General features: G+C 56.5%; 4 protein-coding genes across 5 annotated transcripts; 2 read left to right on the forward strand and 2 right to left on the reverse strand.

The window, feature by feature from the left end:
* The first annotated feature begins 199 nt into the window (after nucleotides 1–199).
* RGL2 (ral guanine nucleotide dissociation stimulator like 2) lies at nucleotides 200–7,786 on the forward strand. The gene is made up of 18 exons (XM_028120625.2): nucleotides 200–306; nucleotides 517–716; nucleotides 2,003–2,086; nucleotides 2,343–2,521; nucleotides 2,656–2,706; nucleotides 2,796–3,093; nucleotides 3,374–3,625; nucleotides 3,709–3,812; nucleotides 3,912–3,996; nucleotides 4,077–4,145; nucleotides 4,323–4,397; nucleotides 4,977–5,009; nucleotides 5,131–5,252; nucleotides 5,349–5,444; nucleotides 5,541–5,652; nucleotides 5,761–6,051; nucleotides 6,900–7,014; nucleotides 7,144–7,786. Exons 2-18 carry the CDS (start codon nucleotides 558–560, stop codon nucleotides 7,353–7,355), a joined length of 2,337 nt encoding a protein of 778 aa, XP_027976426.2. The 5' UTR covers nucleotides 200–306; nucleotides 517–557; the 3' UTR covers nucleotides 7,356–7,786.
* An 816-nt stretch (nucleotides 7,787–8,602) lies between these two features.
* On the reverse strand, nucleotides 8,603–9,893 carry PFDN6 (prefoldin subunit 6). The gene is made up of 4 exons (XM_088024037.1): nucleotides 9,589–9,893; nucleotides 9,267–9,337; nucleotides 9,062–9,186; nucleotides 8,603–8,834 (listed from the first exon to the last, which is right to left on the reverse strand). The coding sequence occupies exons 1-4, from the start codon at nucleotides 9,650–9,652 to the stop codon at nucleotides 8,705–8,707; spliced, it is 390 nt and encodes a 129-aa protein (XP_087880163.1). The 5' UTR covers nucleotides 9,653–9,893; the 3' UTR covers nucleotides 8,603–8,704.
* A 351-nt stretch (nucleotides 9,894–10,244) lies between these two features.
* Nucleotides 10,245–18,123, forward strand: WDR46 (WD repeat domain 46). The gene is made up of 15 exons (XM_028120524.2): nucleotides 10,245–10,382; nucleotides 10,488–10,700; nucleotides 10,808–10,888; nucleotides 11,048–11,160; nucleotides 11,285–11,372; nucleotides 11,507–11,568; nucleotides 11,808–11,912; nucleotides 11,999–12,149; nucleotides 12,269–12,404; nucleotides 12,595–12,694; nucleotides 16,683–16,996; nucleotides 17,142–17,236; nucleotides 17,403–17,498; nucleotides 17,637–17,750; nucleotides 17,863–18,123. Exons 1-15 carry the CDS (start codon nucleotides 10,314–10,316, stop codon nucleotides 17,959–17,961), a joined length of 1,836 nt encoding a protein of 611 aa, XP_027976325.2. The 5' UTR covers nucleotides 10,245–10,313; the 3' UTR covers nucleotides 17,962–18,123.
* A 280-nt stretch (nucleotides 18,124–18,403) lies between these two features.
* On the reverse strand, nucleotides 18,404–20,370 carry B3GALT4 (beta-1,3-galactosyltransferase 4). Of its 2 annotated transcripts, none has more exons than XM_028120526.2 (2): nucleotides 20,167–20,370; nucleotides 18,404–19,851 (listed from the first exon to the last, which is right to left on the reverse strand). In XM_028120526.2, exon 2 carries the CDS (start codon nucleotides 19,826–19,828, stop codon nucleotides 18,674–18,676), a length of 1,155 nt encoding a protein of 384 aa, XP_027976327.1. In that variant the 5' UTR covers nucleotides 19,829–19,851; nucleotides 20,167–20,370; the 3' UTR covers nucleotides 18,404–18,673. The 2 variants fall into 2 exon arrangements, with proteins under 2 accessions (XP_027976327.1, XP_027976326.1); XM_028120525.2 differs by lacking the exon at nucleotides 20,167–20,370 and adding an exon at nucleotides 20,034–20,154.
* Between the last annotated feature and the right edge of the window lie 154 nt (nucleotides 20,371–20,524).

Raw genomic sequence — 20,524 nt, forward strand, 5'->3', positions numbered from 1 at the left:
GGGCACCGAGGACAGCGGAGCTGGGGACCCTGGCTGCTGGGTCTCGGCCGCTGGGCGTCCAGCGCTCTTCTCGTCCGCGGCCCTGGCTCCTGTCCTCACTTCCTTCCCTTTTTGGCTCCTGCTGTCGGAGCGGGCGGACGTGGGGGGGAACGGAAAGGGCGGGAGGGCCCGGGAGCCTGGAGGGGGGGGTAACCGGGGGGTGCGGAAAAGCCGAGGAGGGGACTCGGTCCAGGGACTCGGTTGGGGACCGGAGACCGACGGGAACAGCGTCCCGGGACCCGCGCTGCTCCCACCATTCCCGAGCAGGTCAGAGCCAGAGCACCCTGTGACCCTGCCCGTTCCGGTACTCGTGACCCCCATCCCCAAAATGCACCAGGGACCCCCATATTCCACTCTTGTGTTGCCCCCCCCCAGGACTCCCATACGGTCACTTAGGCACCCACTCGCGTCCCTCCCCTCCCCGATGCCCCCGCGCCTGCCTGACTCTCCACCTGCCCCCCCCCCGTTTCTCCCCAGGCGCCCCCATGGCCCGACCCCGCTGATTCCTTCACTCGGCCATGCTCCCGCGGCCCCTGCGGCTGCTTTGGGACACGAGTCCCCCCGGGGGAGTCGTGCTGAGCAGCTTCCGGAGCCGAGACCCCGAAGAGGGTGGGGGCCCAGGTGGCCAGGGCGTGGGCGGGGGGCAGGAGGAAGAGGAGGAGGAGGAAGAAGACGAGGTGAGACTCGAGTGGTGGGAAGTCGGGGAGGTATACATTTCGGAGACTCTCCACCTTTCTCTCGTGTCTCTGTGTCCCTTCATCTCTTCCTCCCAGCCTCAGTTATTTCCGCGCCTCTTGCTGGGTGGTTTGCCTGTCTCCCCGCTGCGGGGAGTCCCGGAGTTTCTGTGGTTCCCCGTGGCAGTGTGACTCAGGACCTGCCCGCAGGAACCTTTCCAGTTCCTGCCAGAGCGGCTGGCTCTGTTCTACGAGTCTCTGGCTCTCCCTGCTTCGGCCAGATTGTGCCTGCCTCTCTGGGCATCCTGTCTTGGTCCCTGTCGCCCTCCTTGTTTTTGTTTGGCGGGGAGGGGTTTGTTTCCACAGTAACCGGCTCCTCTGACTCTGGGATTGGGGAGGGAACCCTTCGATTTCGTGACCCCTCCCCCTCTCCCGCTGGGCAACGAGTGGAGGCGGGAAGCCCAGGTTCTTGGACTTCGGAGGGATCCCAGGCCGAGTGGGGGGGAGGTCACCTGCTTTCCTCCGGGACTAGTGATGGTGGCCAGAAGCAGGATTTGGGGCCTCAGGAGGGGCCAGAAATTGGATTCGGGGCCCCGAGGCCCTGGACTCCTGGGTCCAGAGACTGGGTGAGGGCAGGGTGACTGGCAGGGCTGGTTTTTCGGGATCGGTTGGGGGAGGGGCTGGGGCCACGTGACTCTCCGAGTTGGCTGGCGGGGGGGGCCCCCCATCATCCCAACTTCCCCTTCTCCTTCCTGTACTGGGATTGGAGCCGCCACCTTGAGGGGGGTCTCCCAGCATTGGGGGACCAGGGAAAGGGGGCTAAGGGGAAGGACTAATTCTTGGGGCTTGGTCAGTTCCTGCCGGGGAGGGCGGAGCTTGCGACTGTGCCTGTGACTGGGGTTCCAGCTTCTCAAGGTCTCTGCCTCTGGCTTTCTGCCTCTCTCGCTTCCCCCCTCCTATCCTTTGCACCTTACTTCTCTGCTGTGTTGGGGTTCAGCTCTGGGGGGAAAGGGCTACAGCGGTCTCCAGGCCCAGGGTTCCTGCGTTCCACCCACCCCCCTACTGCCACCCCCTCGACTTCACCGGGCCCTGAGGCGGCTTGGGGGGGGCTGTCTGGGCCCCAGTGGGGGAGACCTGGGGTCATCAGCCCCCCCCACCCCTCGCACTCGCTGGTACTGTCCCCTGCCACCACAGGTGAGGGGTACAGAGGGAGGAGTAGGGCCTGGGGGTGAGGGCTGGGAGCAGTGGGGGGTGGTGTGGGACTGACCTCCCCTTCCTTGCTCCGCCAGGCCCCTGTGTCTGTCTGGGATGAGGAGGAGGATGGTGCCACCTTTACTGTCACAAGCCGCCAGTATCGGCCTCCTGATCCCTTGGTGAGATCCTAACTTTGGCTTCTCATCTCTGACCCATCACCTCCCAGTGCCTCTTCATCTGGCCAACTTTTTGGCCAGAGTGCTAAGTCAGAGGTCTGGAGACCTGAAATCTGCTGTGTGACTTAGGTCAAGTCTTTGGCCCTCTCTGAATCTTAATATAACAAGCCTGGACCATCTCCTAGGTCTGGGATTTTCCCCAGAGACCTAGGGGCTGAGTTGAAAAAAGGGTCAGTGACTTTCCTTCTGTCTCCCCCAGGCCCCCACACCTCCCCCACGTTCCTCCAGAAGGCTCCGAGCTGGCACTCTGGAGGCCCTGGTCAGACACCTGCTGGATGCCCGGACATCAGGGGCTGACGTGACCTTCACAGCAGCTTTCCTGGCCACCCACCGGGCCTTCACCTCCACGCCTGCCCTGCTAGGGCTTGTGGCTGACAGGTCAGGGTCATAAGGGACCAAGGGTTATGGAGGTGTCTGGACTTTTCTTAGAGCCAAAAAAATCTCACCAAAATAGAGCCACTGGGGGTTTGGAAAAAAAAAAATGGGCAGATAGAATCTCTTCTCCTTCCCAGGCTAGAAGCCCTTGAATCTCATCCTACTGATGAACTAGAGAGGACAACAGGGTGAGTGACCCCTGGCTGTTAATCTCACAGTTCTCTCTGGCTGAGCTGCAGCTTGATATCTGACCCTTGGCTGATTCCCCTTTTCCCAGGGTAGCCATCTCTGTACTGTCAACCTGGCTGGCCTCTCACCCTGAGGATTTTGGCTCTGAGGTCAAGGGTCAGCTTGACCGGCTTGAGAGCTTCTTGCTTCGGACCGGGTATGCAGCAGGGGAGGGTGTTGGGGGGGGCAGCGCTGACCTCATCCGCAACCTCCGGTCCCAGGTGGACCCCCAGGCCCCCGACCTTCCTAAGCCCCTGGCCCTCCCCGGCGATCCCCCTGCTGACCCCACGGATGTCCTGGTGTTCCTCGCTGACCACTTGGCTGAACAGCTGACCCTGCTAGATGCGGTGAGACCCTGACCTCTGACCCCATGCCCCCTACCCCCTTACTAACCTCTCCCTGACTCCAGGTCCTTTCCTTGCTTCCAACCTTTCCTGATCCAGCTCCCAGCATCCTCTGTCCACTCAGTTTTGACCTTTCCCCTATTCCCCTTGATTGTTACCCTTCAAACGTGATTGTTACCCGTGCCCCTTTGGTTCCTTGGCCACCTGAGATCCTCACACCCCTGACATTGGTAGGCTGACGTCACTTGACTATGAACCTTAACCTCTGCCCTCTGCCCTGCAGGAGCTGTTTCTCAGTCTGGTCCCCTCTCAGTGCCTGGGGAGCCTGTGGGGTCACAGAGACCGGCCAGGACATTCCCACCTCTGCCCATCTGTCCGAGCTACTGTCACACAGTTCAACAAGGTGGCAGGGGCAGTGGTCAGCTCTGTCCTTGGGGCTACCTCAACTGGAGAGGGGCCCGGGGAGGTGACCATTCGGCCACTCCGTCCTCCCCAGAGGGCCCGGCTCCTGGAGAAGTGGATCCGTGTGGCAGAGGTAAGAGAGAGGCTTGGCCCTGTTGGGGACCCTGGCGTGGAGAGAGGTCCCAAAGCTCAGGCCTACCTCTGTGACCCCCGCAGGAGTGTCGTCTGCTCCGAAACTTCTCTTCAGTTTATGCTGTTGTGTCGGCTCTGCAGTCCAGCCCCATCCACAGGCTTCGAGCAGCCTGGGGGGAAGCAGCCAGGTGGGGAGGTTGGGGCACTGAGGCTGGGAGCTGAGGGCTGGGAAGAGGCGTGGGGGCGAGCCTGGCCCGTCCTCAAGGCTGCTGCCCTCCACCCCTCAGGGACAGCCTCAGAGTCTTCTCCAGCCTCTGCCACATTTTTTCTGAGGAGGATAATTATTCCCATAGCCGGGAGCTCCTCTTACAGGTGAGACCCTGTTCGCTGGCGTTCCCAGCCATCCCTGCTTCCCGCCCCACACCCATACCTCCTTGTTCTGTCACCACCAGGAGGTGAAGCTGCAGCCCTCTCTGGAGCCAAACTCCAAGAAGGCCCCGAGGTCTGGCTCCCGGGGTGGGGTGAGTGACTAGCTGGGGGGTGGTTGTGAAGGAGTAAGGAGTGTGTGGGAGGAAGTGGTCTGAGGGATGGCAAGAGGGGGCATGGGGGGGTTTCCGAGGCAATGGGATAGGAAAGTGCAGAGGGATGGAGAGCCCTCAGATCAGGGGCGGGCGTCTGATCCTGACCTCTGACCTCAGGGTGTGGTCCCATACCTTGGCACCTTTTTGAAGGACCTCGTGATGCTGGATGCAGCCTCCAAGGATGAACTGCAGGTCAGTGGTGTGTGTGTGTGTGTGTTCGTGTGCGCACTGTGATGAGGGAACGAGTGGGCCTGAGGGTCAGACAGACCTTCCCGAAAGGTGCTACAGGGCGTCAGCACTGAATTCCAAGGCTCGAGCCAGATTGCCAGCATTCTGGTTTTGTTACTTCGGCAAGTTGCTTAACTTCTCTGTGCCTCAGTAACCTGTAAATGGGAAAGGAGCGACCATGTCTATGCCAGTCTGTTATTATAAGAGTTAAATGCATTACTGTTCAGCAGGTGCTTAGAGCATGCCTGAAACTTAAGCCTACGTAGCATTCATTACAGAAACAGATACTGGGATCTTGGGCAAATTCCTCATTCTCTCTGAGCCCTAATTTTCCCAGCTGTGAAATGGACACCACTTGTACCTGTGATACTCCATTTCAAGGGTGAGGTAGAGTGGTTAGGGCAGGACAAGGGTGAGGGGGAGCCAGGGGAGGGACAGAGAACTCAGAGGCCTAGTGGGTGAAGTGTGTGTGAGTTGGATGTGGATGGGTGTGTGCTCTCTGTGGCAGGGTTGGGCTTCACCCCATCCCCCTTATTCTTGCAGAATGGATACATCAATTTTGACAAGCGGAGGAAGGTGAGGGTAGTGCCTGGGCCGGATGCCAGGCATCCCTAGCCATGTCCCAGGATGGGGAGACAGAGGTGAAAGTCGGGGGTCCCTGAGTTTTGGCTCCTGCAGTCTGTGGGCTCCTTCCTAGGAGTTTGCTGTCCTTTCTGAGCTGCGGCGGCTCCAGAACAAATGTCGTGGCTATGACCTCCGACCTGATCCCGATATCCAGCGGTGGCTACAGGGGCTCCGGCCACTGACAGAGGCCCAGAGGTGACTGGCTGGGTGAGGTTGGGACTCCAGGGCTGGGGCTGAGTGTGGGGATCGGTGTGTCACGTCCTGATCTCTGCCCACTGCCCCTCTTCACAGCCATCGAGTGTCCTGTGAGGTGGAGCCACCTGGTACCAGTGACCCTCCTGCCCCGCGGGTGCTTCGGCCAACACTGGTCATCTCGCAGTGGACAGAGTGAGGGAGTCAGCGGTTGGGGGGTAGTGTTTTGGGGAAGCTACTTGGGAGACGAGCCCTTCTTCCTCTGACCCTCCTAATCTCTTGCCCCTCCAGGGTTCTGGGCTCTGTTGGGGGACCCACCCCCCTGGTCTCCTGGGACCGGCCCAGTGTGGGGGGAGATGAGGTACCTGGAACCCCTGCCCCTCTGCTGACCCGGCTGGCCCAGGTGAGCTCTGTTCCTGACCTCTGACCTCAGCACTGACCCGGCCTTTGTGAACGTTTCTGCCTTGACCTCTCTGCCTTCATGCCCGTCCCCCATGTTGTTTGTCCCTAGCACATGAAGTGGCCGTCTGTCTCATCTCTGGACTCTGCCCTGGAAAGCACTCCATCCCTGCACAGTCCATCTGACCCCAGCCACCTCTCTCCCCCAGCCTCCTCTCCTAGGCCTTCTCGAGGTCACCGCCGCTCCGCCTCCTGTGGCTCCCCACTCAGTGGGGGTGCTGAGGGGGCCTCCAAGGGGACTGGATACGGGGGTGGGGGGTCTGGGCCAGGGGCCTCTGATTGCCGAATCATCCGAGTCCAGATGGAGCTGGGGGAAGATGGCAGTGTCTACAAGAGCATCTTGGTGAGCAAGCTGTGGGCTGTGTGGTGGGGGTGGGGGATGACGCCGTGTGGGATTACAGATGTTGTCTTCGGTTTGAACAGTCACCTGGGAGGGTGATTATGGTTTTAATTCTGATCTTTGGTTATGGCCGCTATTTTATTTAAAAGATTTTTTTATTTCAATTTTTATAGAGAAAGTACGTGTGTGCACATGCTTGCGAGCAGGGGTGGGAAGGGGCCGAGGGAGAAAAATTTTTTTTTTTAAGATTTTTTATTTATTTGACAGAGAGAGACACAGCAAGAGAGGGAACACAAGCAGGGGGAGTGGGAGAGGGGTAAGCAGGCTTCCCGCCGAGCAGGGAGCTCAATGCGGGGCTCGATCCCAGGATCCCAGGACCCTGGGATCATGACCTGAGCTGAAGGCAGACGCTTAACGACTGAGCCACCCAGTCACCCCAGGAGGGAGAGAATCTTAAGCAGGCTCCACACCCAGCACCACAGAGCCCTATGGGCTCGATCTCATGACCGAGATCATGACCTGAGCTGAAACCAAGAGTTGGATGCTCAACCGAGCCACCCAGATGCCCCTCAGCTGTTTTATTATAAAGGCTACTTGGCATTAGCTGCTGCACCTTGAATTTTGATGGCCATATTAGATTGTCAGAACCCACAGCAGTTTCTTCGTAGGGAAGCAGCCCTATTTCACTGGACATCGTGGAGTCCAGGGAGCCACCATATAGGGTTTCCCTGTTCATTCTGAAGTGTTTGACACAGTAACCGTGTTTGGTTGGGATCAGTGGTTAGAGCTGAAAGGATGGAAAGCAGAGGTGATGGCCAATTTGTTGCTCTTTCGGTCTCCTGTCCTACCAGGTGACAAGCCAGGACAAGGCTCCAAGTGTCATCGGTCGTGTCCTTAAGAAAAACAATCGTGATTCTGCGGTGGCTTCGGAGTATGAGCTCGTGCAGCTGCTCCCAGGGGAGCGAGGTCAGAGGCCATGAGGGAAGGCAGACTCGAGAGGAGAGTGCTGCCCACCCGTGGGAACGCTTCCATGTCCGGGTGGTTGTGGGGGGAATGGCCATGTCTGTTCCTGACACTCCCTCTCTGAACATACAGAGCTGACCATCCCACCCTCGGCCAATGTCTTCTATGCTATGGATGGAGCTTCACACGATTTCCTCCTACGGCAGCGGCGAAGGCCCTCTGCTGCCACACTGGGTCTCACCAGCAGCCCTTCTGCCTCAGGAACTCCCCCAAGTGAGGGAGGAGGGGGTTCCTTTCCCAGGATCAAGGCCACAGGGAGGAAGATTGCCCGGGCACTGTTCTGAGGAGGAAGCCCTTCCAGCTCAACAGGACTCCTGGTGGCCATACCAGATGTGGGTAGCCATCCTGAATGGTGGAGGTCATGTTGCACTGGCCAAACACCCTGGGGCAGTGAAGTGCCACTGGTTTACCAGACAGCTGAGATCCAGCCTTGTGGGAACTAGTAATATTGGTAACCAAGTTGGATACCTGTGTATAGCTCTCTACTTTCCGTGAATGCAGCACACAGCCGGTGCTACAAAAAGGAATCAGTTTCTGATTCCTGGCCACATCCTAGCATGCCAAGGGCCAAGGAAAGGCCTACAAGGAGGGGGAGAGGAAAAGCCTAGAGGCTCTGAGCCCTGGGGAGAGGGGATGGCAAGAAATCGGTTCAAGTAGGGGTTCCTGTCACTGTGACAACACTAAGATAATAAACCAAAACACTACCTAAATTTTACTCCCCTGTTCTGTCCTTGCAGTGCGTATGGTCTAGCTGCTGGGAGTGGGGGTAGGGAGATGGCTGAAGGTAGACGTCAAGGAACAAGAAGGGGCCCAGTGTTTTCTATCCCTGTTGCTGAAAGCGAGGTGTTAGTGAAGTTTCCTCACAATAGTGTATTCCTCCCCAGTAACCTCTCCACCCGGGGGTCCCTTTATTCGCTAAGGTTTCCTCCTCAGTTGTCACAGACCCACATCAAGTACTAGTCACCTAATTAAAGTGATCAGTCTGAAGAACAACCCCTGGTTGGAAATTTGTAAGAAACAATTTTAGGACAAAGAAATGGAAGACAAACTTTGTGGATAATGTGTAAACTTGGAAGACTTACAACATCACAAAGCATTCCATGGTTGGGATTTTAAATCTGTCTAAACTACATTCAAACAAATTCTAGAAAGAGACCGACTTAAGAGAGATGCCAGGACTTTTTGGAAGATGACAAGAAATCATAGCAAAGAGGGTCACCACATTTCATCTTGGGGTCTCAGTTTAGATTACTCTGAGTTCTGCAATTAAACCGGCCTTCCCAACAATTGTGTTGTAAATGCTCTTCTCATGTTTCCTGAAAGGGTGTGCCAACCAAGATAAGGAAGAATTAAGGGTTGCATATACAGGCAAGAAGTAGGTTTGAGACATTTCAGATTTTAGTCTCAGGAAAGAAGGAAGGATTACTCTGCTGCAGAAAGATTCCAGTTATAAGACCTTGGACCTGAGAGAGTAATGGTGTATAAAGTGGAAGGGGCCCCGGGAACAGATGGAGGCAATTATGACAGAAAGTGGCTGGTCAGAAAACAGCCAGGTGTTTTCACATTTTATTAGCTACAGTATAGACCCTAGAGCTGCCTCATTCCCTCCCCTCCCCTTCCCCCCACCACGGGGTCAGGCCTTCCCAGAAGCCCCTGCCTTGGCTGCCTGCGCCCGCTGGAACTCCTGCTGCAGCTGAGCCAGGGTCTCCCTCTGTTGCTCTGACTGCCGTTCGAGGTCCCGGAGCTGGGATTCATATCGCTTACTGAGGAGAGGGAAGAGAGACAAAGACGCAAATAAGGAGAAATTCGTGGGACTTAACTACGGAGGGTGCTGAAGGCAAGGAAGAGATTGACGGAAAACCTGAGATATGGGAGAGGGTCTGGAAGAACTAGAGAAGGGGCGGTTCTCTGGAGCTACTCTACAATGGCTCCTCAACGCCTTTACACCAGCAGTGTCAGGTGCATTGCAGGTTGCAGAACAAAGACTCACATTTCAGCTGTGATATAGTCCAGCCTCTTCCCCACGGTGGCCCGAGCCTCTCCCAGCTCCTGTTTGACCAGCACAGGACCCAGAAGTTTAAAGACCACGTTGGACCCGTCTAGCAGGGCCAGCTCCTGATGAAGGGACGGGATATACATGATCAGAACCAGAAGCCAGTACAGGTCCCTCCTCGCCCCCACGAGTCCTCTCTCACCTCCTTCACGATATTATTTTCTGTTAGTTGGGCCTCAAGCTTCTGCCGCCCTGACATGGATTTACTCAAGTCTGGGGGTTGGGGAAAAAAGGCTTGATTAGAAACCTCAAATGTGCCGCCTGATGCCAATCCTGGTGAGAAGAAAATGGAACTGAGGAAGTAGACAAGGATGCGGCGGCAGGTCAGTGAGTGGGGAAAAGCACCGAGATGGGGAAGGAGCGGCACGCGGGGCCTCGGGTGGGGCAGAAATCGTTATCTTGGTTTGGCTTTGGGCTGTGAGTGAAGGCACTGGGGCAAGGCCGCACGGATCCTGCTCCCTTACCCTTCTGTAGCTGCTGATATTTCTCCACTTCTCCCTGTAGCTTCTTCTGGATTAGATCGGCCATGGCGGGGACGAAGGCCTGCGGGGAGCGGGAGAGGGGCGCTGGATGGTACCCGAACTCCCCTCTCTGGCCTGGCCTGCCGAAATGACAGCACTCTTGAGAGGCAGCCTCCCGGGGCGTCGCAGCCTCACCCCGTCCCAGAGAGCCCTCTACCCCGGCCCCAGGGGGTGGCGGGCGCAGCAAAACCCCCAAAGCCTTCAACCGTAACCCAACCCTACTCACGTTCTCCCCTCACTATTACTAAACCTGGAAGTAAACAGAGCATGCTGGGAAAAGACGGCGCCGGAAGTTGTCTTCTGACGCATGCCGGGAACTGTAGTTTTGGCATGTTTAATGACCGCTGTTACGCCAGAAGACTGGACTCAGGAGGTTTTAGGCAAGACAGGGAAACGAAGCCGGAAGGAGAAAACGCACCGTTACTTAGGCCCCAGCTCCAGATTACCTTTCTTTCATTGCTCGGGCATAAGCGGCTGCTTCGGACTGCGGGATCAAGGCGTGCCCCGCCCCTCGAGAGAGTGGGCCCTCACTCAAGATGGCGCCTAGAAGGCTTCAGCCCTGGTAGGCGCTGATTGGATAAAGGGCAGGCGGACTTCCGGGAATTTTCCAGCCGTCTGTGGGACAGCTGAGAGGAGTTTGCACGTGGATTGTAGTTCGGGTGGGCTAGATGGAAACAGCCCCCAAACCGGGCAGGGATGTCCCGCCCAAGAAGAACAGACTTCAGGCCAAGAAGAAGGTAGAGACGTCTCATCCCTAGGGTGGAAGGGAAGTTTTTAGCTGCGGGGTCCCGGGGGGGCGGGGCGCGGGCTACGGAGTCTTAGAGCTTCTGTTGTGCCCGTAGAAACCGCGGAGGTACTGGGAGGAAGAAACCACTTTGACCGCTGCGGGAGCCTCTCCAGGCCCCCCTGGTAACAAGAAGAGGAATCGTGAGCCCCGCCCCCAGAGACCAAAGAACGCCAACATCGCCAAGAAGTCTCGGGTCTCCAGGAAGCGTCAGCTCCCGAAGAAACCCCGAGAACGGAGAAATCTTGAGCCTCAGCGGAGTGTGTCCGGGGTGAGCCTGGGACCTAATAAGGTGGTGGGGCAAATCGCCTTGTGCTTTACGGGTGCGAGGATTGGGGTCAACCCTAGCCTGTTTGCTAATGTTTTCTCCTTCCCCAGGCCCAGGATCCATTTCCAGGCCCTGCCCCTGTCCCTGTGGAGGTGGCTCGGAAGTTCCGTCGCATTGACAAATCCGAAAAGGTGAGGACCAGCCAGAGAGTGGGGAGACGTTGCAGCCCGGGAGTATATGAGTGAGTTGGTTGGAGGGGAGGCTGTGTGGCTCTCTTGGGACCCCACATAACGTCTGACTCTTCTCCCACTTCTCCCCCCCCCCCCCCCCCCCCGCCAATGACGTTATAGCTGCCACATTCGAAGTCCAAAACCCGAAGCCGACTTGAGGTGGCTGAAGCTGAGGAAGAGGAAATAAGTACTAAAGCTGCTCGTTCCGAACTACTGCTTGCTGAGGAACCCGGGTAAGCGGACCCTAATGTGGACCTCCCCAGGCCCTGCTTTATGAAGCTTTTCTTTCTCATTTTCATGTTGGTACATCCACTGCATGTTTGGGAGTTTTACTGCAACCCCAGGACTCACTCCTAGGTTTCTGGAAGGGGAGGATGGGGAGGACACAGCAAAGATACGCCAGGCTGACATTGTGGAGGCTGTGGATATTGCCAGTGCGGCCAAGGTGAGTCTGAGTTGAAAAAGGGCCACTGGCTGGTTTGGTGGTGCAGAGCAAGATGGAAGTGGGGACTAGAAGAGGGAACAACTGAAGGGAGCCTCTTCTTTCTTGATTTTTTCCCCCACTTTTTCCTTTCTCAGCACTTTGATTTAAACTTGAGGCAGTTTGGACCCTACAGACTGAATTACTCCCCAACTGGGAGGTAAGGCTGGGTATCAGTCTGTTGAACCAGGATATGGTGTATCTCCTTAACCAGTTCAGCCACGCTGTCCTCAGCCATACCAGCGTATGTTCGGGCTGATGATGTGGGGAGGGTCCTGTGATTCGCTTGTATGTGAGGGTGAGCATATAGAGGAGGGGCCAGTGTGGGATAGACTTCAAATGGTCTGAGTCACGGTGCTTCCCTGCATTGACACTCTACCTGTCCCCTACCTCCAACAGACACCTGGCTTTTGGAGGGCGCCGGGGTCATGTGGCCACCCTTGACTGGGTAACAAAGAGGCTCATGTGTGAGATCAACGTCATGGAGGCAGTGCGGGACATCCGGTCAGTGGGGGTGAGGCATCCCCTTCTGACTGAATGACTGCCCCTTGCCCTCCTTTCCCACTGACCCTCACCTCCCCTCCTTCTAGGTTTCTCCATTCGGAGGCACTGCTTGCTGTTGCTCAGAATCGCTGGCTTCACATCTATGACAACCAGGGCATCGAGCTCCACTGTATCCGCCGCTGTGACCGAGTCACACGCCTGGAGTTCCTACCTTTCCACTTCCTCCTGGCCACGGCTGTGAGTGGCTGTGGAGCACAGGGACTGGGGGTGGCAGCCCTTGAGAAGACCGCTTCTTCTCTGGGATCCCAGTAGAAGGACAGAGGGCGATCAGGACTCATTCTGTCTCTCTCTCTCAGTCAGAGACGGGGTTTCTAACCTACCTGGACGTGTCAGTGGGAAAGATCGTGGCAGCTCTGAATGCTCGGGCTGGACGGTTGGACGTCATGACTAAGAACCCTTACAATGCCGTCATCCATCTCGGACACAGCAATGGTTGGTCTCTAGCTGAGCTTTGACTGTCTGACCACCCTGACCTGCTTTGCTTCTATTTGTACTTTGCAAGTGCCTTCAGGTTGCCCCATTCCTCCTTCTCATTACCCCTTGGCCTTGAGACCCTGTCTTTCCCAGATGTAATCACCTTAGTGCCTATTAGTAACTTTGGCTCCTCTCCCCTGATGTCCAGGTACCGTGTCCTTATGGAGTCCAGCCATGAAGGAGCCACTGGCAAAGATCCTCTGTCATCGGGGTGGGGTCCGGGCTGTGGCTGTAGATTCTACAGGCACGTAAGTCACTTGTTTGGTCTTGAGGTGCTGGGGAGGCCACAGCTGGGTAGAAAGATACAGAAGGCAGTGTGCCTTTAGGAGCACAGACTCACAGTCAAGGTGCCTAGGTTTAAATCTTAGTTGGGGCACCTGGGTGGCTCAGTCGGTTAAGCGTCTGACTCTTTTTTTTTAATAATTTTTTATTGTTATGTTAATCACCATACATTACATCATTAGTTTTTGATGAGCATCTGACTCTTGATCTCAGGGTTGTAAGTTCAAGACCTGCATTGGGTTCCACCATGGGCGTGGAGCCTACTTAAAAAAAGAAGGTAAATAAATCTTTGTGTTAACCACTGATGGGCCATGTAAGCGTGGGCACATTTTATAACCTCTGTGTGCCACACGCTTTCCTTGCCCCAAGAGTAGGGATGAGTATCTCACTCAAGAGTCAGAAAGCTTTTTCTGTGAAGAGCCAGATATTAAAGATTTTAGGTTTTGCTGGCCAAGAGGCAAATTTGAGTGTGTTATATAGATATTTGAGTAAAGAGAAAACAAACCATCACAATTTTTTAAGCGATAGAATTCAAAATACAATAGTTACCAAATATAGTATTTTTGTAACACAGGTCTACTAATGGGAAGAATTGCATGCCTTGTTTTGAGGATAACATTTTGCTCAATTGAGGTTCAAAGTTAGTGTTCTGAATCAGCAAACCCAGTTGTAGACGTTTATCTGTTAACGTTGATCTGTGGAGAGATTTTACCTATTTTGTCTTCGAAAACATCTTTCACACAGATGATGAGATAGGTGGCAGGTTATAACCATGTCACTGTGAGTTGTCGTGCGCCCACAGTGGTGTGAAGAGATGACACACCACAGGTGATGTCGGTCTTGATGGCTTTCCCAGGCTATTGTACAAAAGCAGCCATGGAAGAAGCCAGTGAACCAGTGCGGTCGTGCTCTGATACGGCTTTCTCTGCAGATGCTGAAATTTGAATCTGTGTAATTTTCACCTGTTTCAAAATATTTTTTGAATTTTTTCCGGGCACTTAAAAATGGCCAAACCATTTGGAGCTTGAGGGCTGTCCAGAAGTAGGTGGTGGGCCGGATTTGTTTGGCGCATGGGCTGTAGGTCGCCAAGCCCTGGGCTTAGTTCGTAAAGCCATCCTAGGTGTTAACGCGAGTTAAGGCATATGGAGTTTAGCACGGTGCCTAGGGAGTATAGAGCACCGCGGTTCACCATTGGTGTCATGGAAGGTGATCTTTCTGTTTAGGCCTGGCTGGTGATGTGAGGGGTAGGAGTGGTGGGCCTGCTCTGAATTTCTACTCTTCGAGAGTCTGCAGCTGCCCCGCTGTGCTGAGGGGTGTGTGTGTGTGTGTGTGTGTGTGTGTCAGAGCCTTCCTGGGCTGTACTCACCACTGGGGAGGAGAGGGGTGTGTGTGTGTGTGTGTGTGTACGTGTATCTGGTGCACTGTGTTCCACACAAGTTCCCTCTAATGGGACGAGTGGGTGTTCCTCTTAATTCCTTTCTTTGTTAGGCACTCATGGGCACCTGCTGCGGGCGGGGCTCTGGGCTGAGGTTCGGGGCGGGGGGCGGGTACAAGGATGAAGGGGCCATCGAGCCTGCCCAGGTGCAGTATTCCACTTTATGTACAGAGACAGGGGACTGTAGTTTATGGAAACGATTAGGCAGGAGATGCATTTAGTTTCTGCCGAGTTGTCTTCTGTCACCCCAGACTTAATGTGTCCATCCCGGGATAGGTCACCCCGCTCCCAGATTCCTCCTTGCTTGCTCCCTTTCTGCCACATTTTCCTGTCACCCAGAATTTGACTTGACACCTCTAGCTACACAGCCCCATGGTCTTCAGCCATCAGTAAGGGTGGGAACCAGATTGCTGTTTGCTGGGTGCCCAGGCTCTGCCGCTGGCTTTGGCGCCATCACTTCGTTACCGCCCACGAGCCCCTGTGAAGTCCCAGCTGTTGTCCCCGGAGGGCCCTCTGAGGTTTGTTTCTCTCCACCCTCGCTGTCTCCTGTGAACATGCATGATGCTCGCAGCCACTTTCCAGCCTCTGGTTCTTCCTCCTCCTGGCATGTCCTGGATGCTGTGGGCAGACTGATCTTTCGCACAGGCTTCTTTCCTCCTTTCACACTGCTGCGTGGGGATCTTCTACATGAGGTATAAACTACGTAACTTTATTTCTAAGTGGTTTTAAAGAAAGTCAGGAAGAACAGCCTCATAGTCACCAACTTACAAAAACCTTCCAGATGCTCAGCCCCTGCCTTGTCCTCCCATAGTTGTATCTTTGGGGCCGAGTGGTTTGTCTCAACCGTTTTTAATCCGTATTTGTGCCAGCCTGGCTTTAGGAGAGTGCTTTCTTTGGGCCACTGAATCTGATTTGTGGTTTGCCTGCCCTGGGCTGCTTCAGTCAGGTCCTGCTGTGCCCAAGGCTTAATCACTTAGTTCCCTGAGATGTGGTCAGCACCTTAAGAACAGCTCTGCCTGGGGCGCCTGGGTGGCTCAGTTGTTAAGTGTCTGCCTTCGGCTCAGGTCATGATCCCAGGGTCCTGGGATCGAGCCCTGCATCGGGCTCCCTGCTCAATGGGAGGCCTGCTTCTCCCTCTCCCTCTGCTGTTCCCGCTTGTGTTCCTGCTCTCGCTGTGTTTCTCTGTCAAATAAATAAATAAAATCTTTAAAAACAAACAAACAAAAAAACCCAGCTCTGCTTATCTCTGGTCCTCCTCAGGAGCACCTCAGGCCACAGGGGCTCCAGAGATGAGGCTTACTGTTTGCTTAAGAGGCATTCCGGAAGCTTGCTTCAGGATTGGATTGGATTCTCAGAGCTAAACTGTTTTCTGCAAGTTTAGAAGCGTGGTAGTGTAGCCTGGATGCCCTCTGGCCAGTGGGTTGGTATTTGTGCAGCAGATCCCAAAGGTGGGTATGTGTGGGGAAAGAAGCCAGCATGTGCTCTTGAGTTGTGGGTTGACTGAAGGGTGTGACCCTGTGTCCCAGGAGCCCTCAGTAATTCCTGGCTAGCACTGGTCGTCCTTCCAGCTGCCGGAGGGGGGGCCCCAATCGTCTTGTGTCTGGAGTAGAATCCAGCTGGGCCCCCTATTCAGCTCCATCACAGGGCTAGTCCCTCTCATAGGAGTCCCTCGGTCCCCTTTCCAGGGGTTCACAACCAAGGCTAAGAAGAGAGTCTGTGGCCTCTTGGCAAACTTACATCCCCTGGCCTTGCTGGTCTCCCTTCAGCCTCCCTCTCTGAAGAACAACTCGAACATAGATAGAAACTCCCAACCTCTAAAAACAAACAGCCACAGTGCACGATTCCTCGAGAGCGTTGCCCTCCCTTCTTCCAAGGAAACACAGGGTAGGGCAGGGTCCTGTAGCGCATTATGTCATTGTTTCCTCAGCCTTTCTCAGCTACATGCAGGCTTCAGCTTGTCTCTCAGTGCCGGAGAGCAGTGTTGGGGAATCTGGGTCCTCAGTCTGAGTTTAAAGAGCTCCTGCGATCTGTCCCTTCGTCATCCTGCTGACCACATGTCCCACCAGTCCCGAAAACAGACCTTGGTTTCCTTCTCACCTCCACACCATGATGTTGCATTCATTTGTACCCGCTGTCTGTTTCTTGTGGGCTTCCTCAAGAATGACCTTGAACGGCCCCAGTCCCAGTTTTATTATGAAGTCCTCCCTGGCCAGTGCTGTCGGTCCTTCTCTTTGCTGAGCCCCCGTGCTCCGTGTACGCGAGGCGGAACGTGTCATTTCAGTACAGATGGGCGTGTGCGCTCTTCCCTTGATTAAGAGAACAGACACTGAAGAGACCGGCCTGACTTGGATTCTAGCTTACCACTCACCCTGATCTCCTTTCTCTGAGCTTCAGTTTCCTCATCTGTAAAAGGGAAATAAAAATCGTTTCTCCCCAACGAGACTTTACGCTTGCACTTGGCCACAGCCCTGCTCAGTAAGCCCATGCAACAGATTAATTGCCTGCCCCCTTTCCACCAGGTACATGGCCACCTCTGGCCTGGACCACCAGCTGAAGATCTTTGACCTACGAGGGACATTCCAGCCTCTCTGTGCTCGGACCCTGCCCCAGGGGGCGGGACACCTGGCCTTTTCCCAGCGGGGACTGCTGGCCGCAGGCATGGGTGATGTGGTCAACATATGGGCAGGGCAGGGCAAGGCCAGCCCACCCTCTCTGGAGCAGCCTTACCTCACCCACCGGCTCTCAGGCCACGTGCATGGCCTTCATTTCTGCCCCTTTGAAGATGTGCTGGGGGTGGGGCACAATGGCGGCGTCACCAGCATGCTGGTCCCTGGTGAGTGGGCCAGGGGATGGGAGCCGTGTAAATGAACTCTGGGTGGAAGTTTGGGTTGGCTCAAGACAGGAGCAAAGGGCTTGGTCAGGCTGGAGCTGCCAGACTGGGTTCTGTTTAAAGGCTCCATGTTTCTCTGTCCCTCTAGGGGCTGCTGAGCCCAACTTCGACGGCCTGGAGAGTAACCCTTACAGGAGCCAGAAGCAGCGCCAGGAGTGGGAGGTGAAGGCCCTGCTGGAGAAGGTGAGCATGAGCCGGCGTGTGGTTTGGGCTGGGGTTGGGGAAAGCTCCCCATGCCCCAAGGGGTCTTGGGGAGAGTGGGATTCAGCAGCCCCCCTGGCCTCCGTCCCTCTTTGGGTCACCCTCCTGTGGCTCCTGACCCTTTCCTGTGCCTCTGTGACACCTCCAGGTACCTGCAGAGCTCATTTGTCTGGATCCACGAGCCCTGGCAGAGGTTGATGTCATCTCTTTGGAGCAAGAGAAAAAGGAGCGGATAGAGAGGCTGGTATGGAGCAGGCCCCAGTGCTCAGGCCCTCCACCCCACCACAGCCTCCCCTGTGCCATGTCTCCAGAAGTATGGCACTGTGGGCTGCCACAGTTCCTGGCCTCTTGACAGATTTTACCCTTGTCCCCCTCCCCTTAGGGCTATGACCCCGAGGCCAAGGCTCCCTTCCAGCCAAAGCCAAAGCAGAAGGGCCGCAGCTCAACAGCAAGCCTGGTGAAGAGGAAGAGGAAGGTCATGGATGAGCAGCACCGGGTAAATGATCATTGGGCGATGGGCTAGGCACCCCACAGGCCGCACCCTCCTGCTAGTGCCTCTGCCCTTGCCAGCCTGACGCTTCTCACCTTGCCCCCATCTCCCCACCCAGGACAAAGTCCGGCAGAGCCTTGAGCAACAGCCACAGAAACAAGAGAAGGCCAAGCCTCTGAGGGCCCGGCCATCTGCCCTGGACAGATTTGTGCGCTGAGCCATGCTCCAGGGTGGCCTGAGAACAATCTCTCCCCACAATTGCCTGTGGGGAAATGACCCTGTTCCTTGGAATAAGGAGGGGGCAGTGTGTCCCTCCCCAAGTGGGGAGGGTCAGCTGGCTCCTGGGCTGGGTTGGTATTAAAGAAGATGGCTTTTTTTTTTTTTTTTGGATAATGTGTCTAGATCTTCCTGGGGACCTATTCCCCTCCCTTTGCCCAGCATGGGACTACTCTAGGATCTGAGGGGGTCATGGTATCCTGCTTCTACCCCCACCCCGTATCTTATCACCATGACCCTAGCCTTGTTCTTTAGGGGCCTTCCTCCTCTCTTTCCCACCTCCCTGGCGGTGTCCTTGCCATCCAGCATGGTCTGGCAGCCTCCAGGCTCCCCAGGTCTGCATTCTTGGACTCCTGGTGAGGACCACGCTGCACTCGAAGAGGTAGACAGACAAGTTTATTGAGGAGCCTGTGCCCCTCCTCTGCCATAGCTGGAGAGAACAACCCCAGCATTGTTTTGCTCTTCCTGGTGACCATCAGTGGGGCTGCCAGGCCAGGCCCCTAGATTTCTCCTGTATCCCTCCGTCTTCAGTGATAGAGGAAAACTGGTCAGCTGCAGCCCGTCAGGGCCCCCTGCCTTGGGCCTGGGTGAGAGAAGGTTGTGGGGGTGCCAGCTAGACCCTCAACTCCTTACTCCTGTGGCCCCAGGCACTCTCAGCTGTGAAGCCAGGCTATTACCCGACAGCGCAGGATGCCCAAGACTTCCTGGAGCCAGGAGCAGAAGGGTGCAGTCCTTTCCCCATCAGAGGCGCCCACCAGCTTCCAGGCTGCCTGCATCTTCCAGGGGTCCAACTTATGGGATGTCAGCAGGAATTTCCCATAGCAGCACCGGTCCAAGGGGTAGTGGGTGGCCCCAGCCAGCTTAACACAGTGGGTTGGGGTGAGGCCTCCTCGTCGGGCACTTACCCCCACAAAGACATCCTCCAGTGGCAGAGAGGGTGCCCGGCTGGCCACTTTCAGGATAAGCTGCACAGCAGAAGCTGACAGCACATACCCTGTGCCAGAAGCATAGGGTGGAAAGGGGCCCCAGGTGGAAGGCCACTGCTCCTCTGATATTTGGTGCTTGCTCCCTGGTGTCCGAGAGGGGTGCACCCGCCAGTGCACACGGCCCAGGTACAAAAGAGGCATTGGCTGGTTCCTCAAGATGGACCCTTCTTCCCAGTCTTTATCTCCAGCCTCAACCTCTCCCGGAGGTGGTTCCTTGCCCTTCTCCCATTGTTCCCAACGGCCCCCTCGCCGAATCAGCTCTGATACCAGTTCAGGGACGTTGACAAACACATCATCGTCCGTCTTGAGGATGTAGCGGGCCATAGAGCAGTGTTTGTTTGCCCAGTTCAGCCCGCTGAGGGTCTTGAGAGTAAGGTTCCGGTAGGAGTCCCGGAAGGCCGCCTGCAAGATGTCCCCCTGGGCCGCTGCCTCCCGCACTAGATCAATGTCCTGGGGTTCCCTGGTAGGATGCCACAAGCCGGGCTCTCCCAGCAGAAAAAGAGTCTGCACCCTGAGCCCCCGAGCCTCTCGCAGCCCGCCCCACGAAGCCCGAATGGCATTTCTTTGGTTCAGGTTCTCTGGGGCCGTGCACACAAGGATGAGCAGGAAGGGTGGGGCGCCGGCACCCCTGCACGCCTCTTCATTGGGGATCAGAAGGCGGGGCAGGGCCAGGGGCGGCCCTGGGGAGGCCGGAGCCGGGCGCAGGGAGGCCAGCGAGAGGCTCAGCAGCTCCTCCCCGATGCCCGAGGGCCCGAAGAGGGTCCAGATTATCACCAGCAGCAGGGCGGCAAGGAGAAGGCGCCGGAAGAGGCTGAGGGGCATGGTGTGGGGTAATCAGAAGTGACCTGGGGAGAAAGATGAGGGCGGTTAGCGGGCGGACGCCCCGGGCCTCCGTGACCGGAGTCCCTAACCGGCCACGCCTGGGATGGAGCGGGCGGCTGGTGCGCGCGGCCAGTACCGGCGCCGAAGAGCGCCGAGACCCGGGAGACAGGGGGTGGGGGCACAGCCAGAACTGCGGGGAAGTTACCTTGTCGGGGCCCCGCCGCCCCAAAGCTCGGCTCCATGGTGGGGTTTCGCGGCGGCGCCAGCCGCTCCTCCCCCGCCCGCGGTGGCGGCTAGGTCCCGCCCCCCTCCCTGGGAGGGTGTAGGGCGGCACGCACACCCGCCTCCCCGGAAGCTGCTCCGAAGCTTCGCTGCTGCGGCGAACGCAATACGGCAGGGAGAGCACCGGCGGCGGGGGCTGCGCGCGAGGCGGCGGGAGCGGAATCTGGAGCAGTGTGCCGCAGTCGCAGGGGCGAACGCCGAGCAGCCCGCCAGCCGAGGCTAACTTCCTCAACCACACACCCGACCCCTCGCAGTGTTGCGGAACCCAGCTCTTCCGGGTCAACGATTTAGAGGCCTTCATCCGTACCGTTAGCCCACAGCTTCCCGGCCTCGGCGCCACCACCCCCCCTTTTTCTTAAAGAAACCCGGCGGGGGTAAGGGTGTCAAGATCTGAAAATACTCCCCGGACCATCA

The sequence above is a fragment of the Eumetopias jubatus genome, unplaced genomic scaffold, assembly GCF_037043125.1.
Source record: "Eumetopias jubatus isolate StellerSeaLion01/CBP00866 unplaced genomic scaffold, mEumJub1_p1.0 scaffold_6, whole genome shotgun sequence".
NCBI lineage: Eukaryota > Metazoa > Chordata > Mammalia > Carnivora > Otariidae > Eumetopias > Eumetopias jubatus.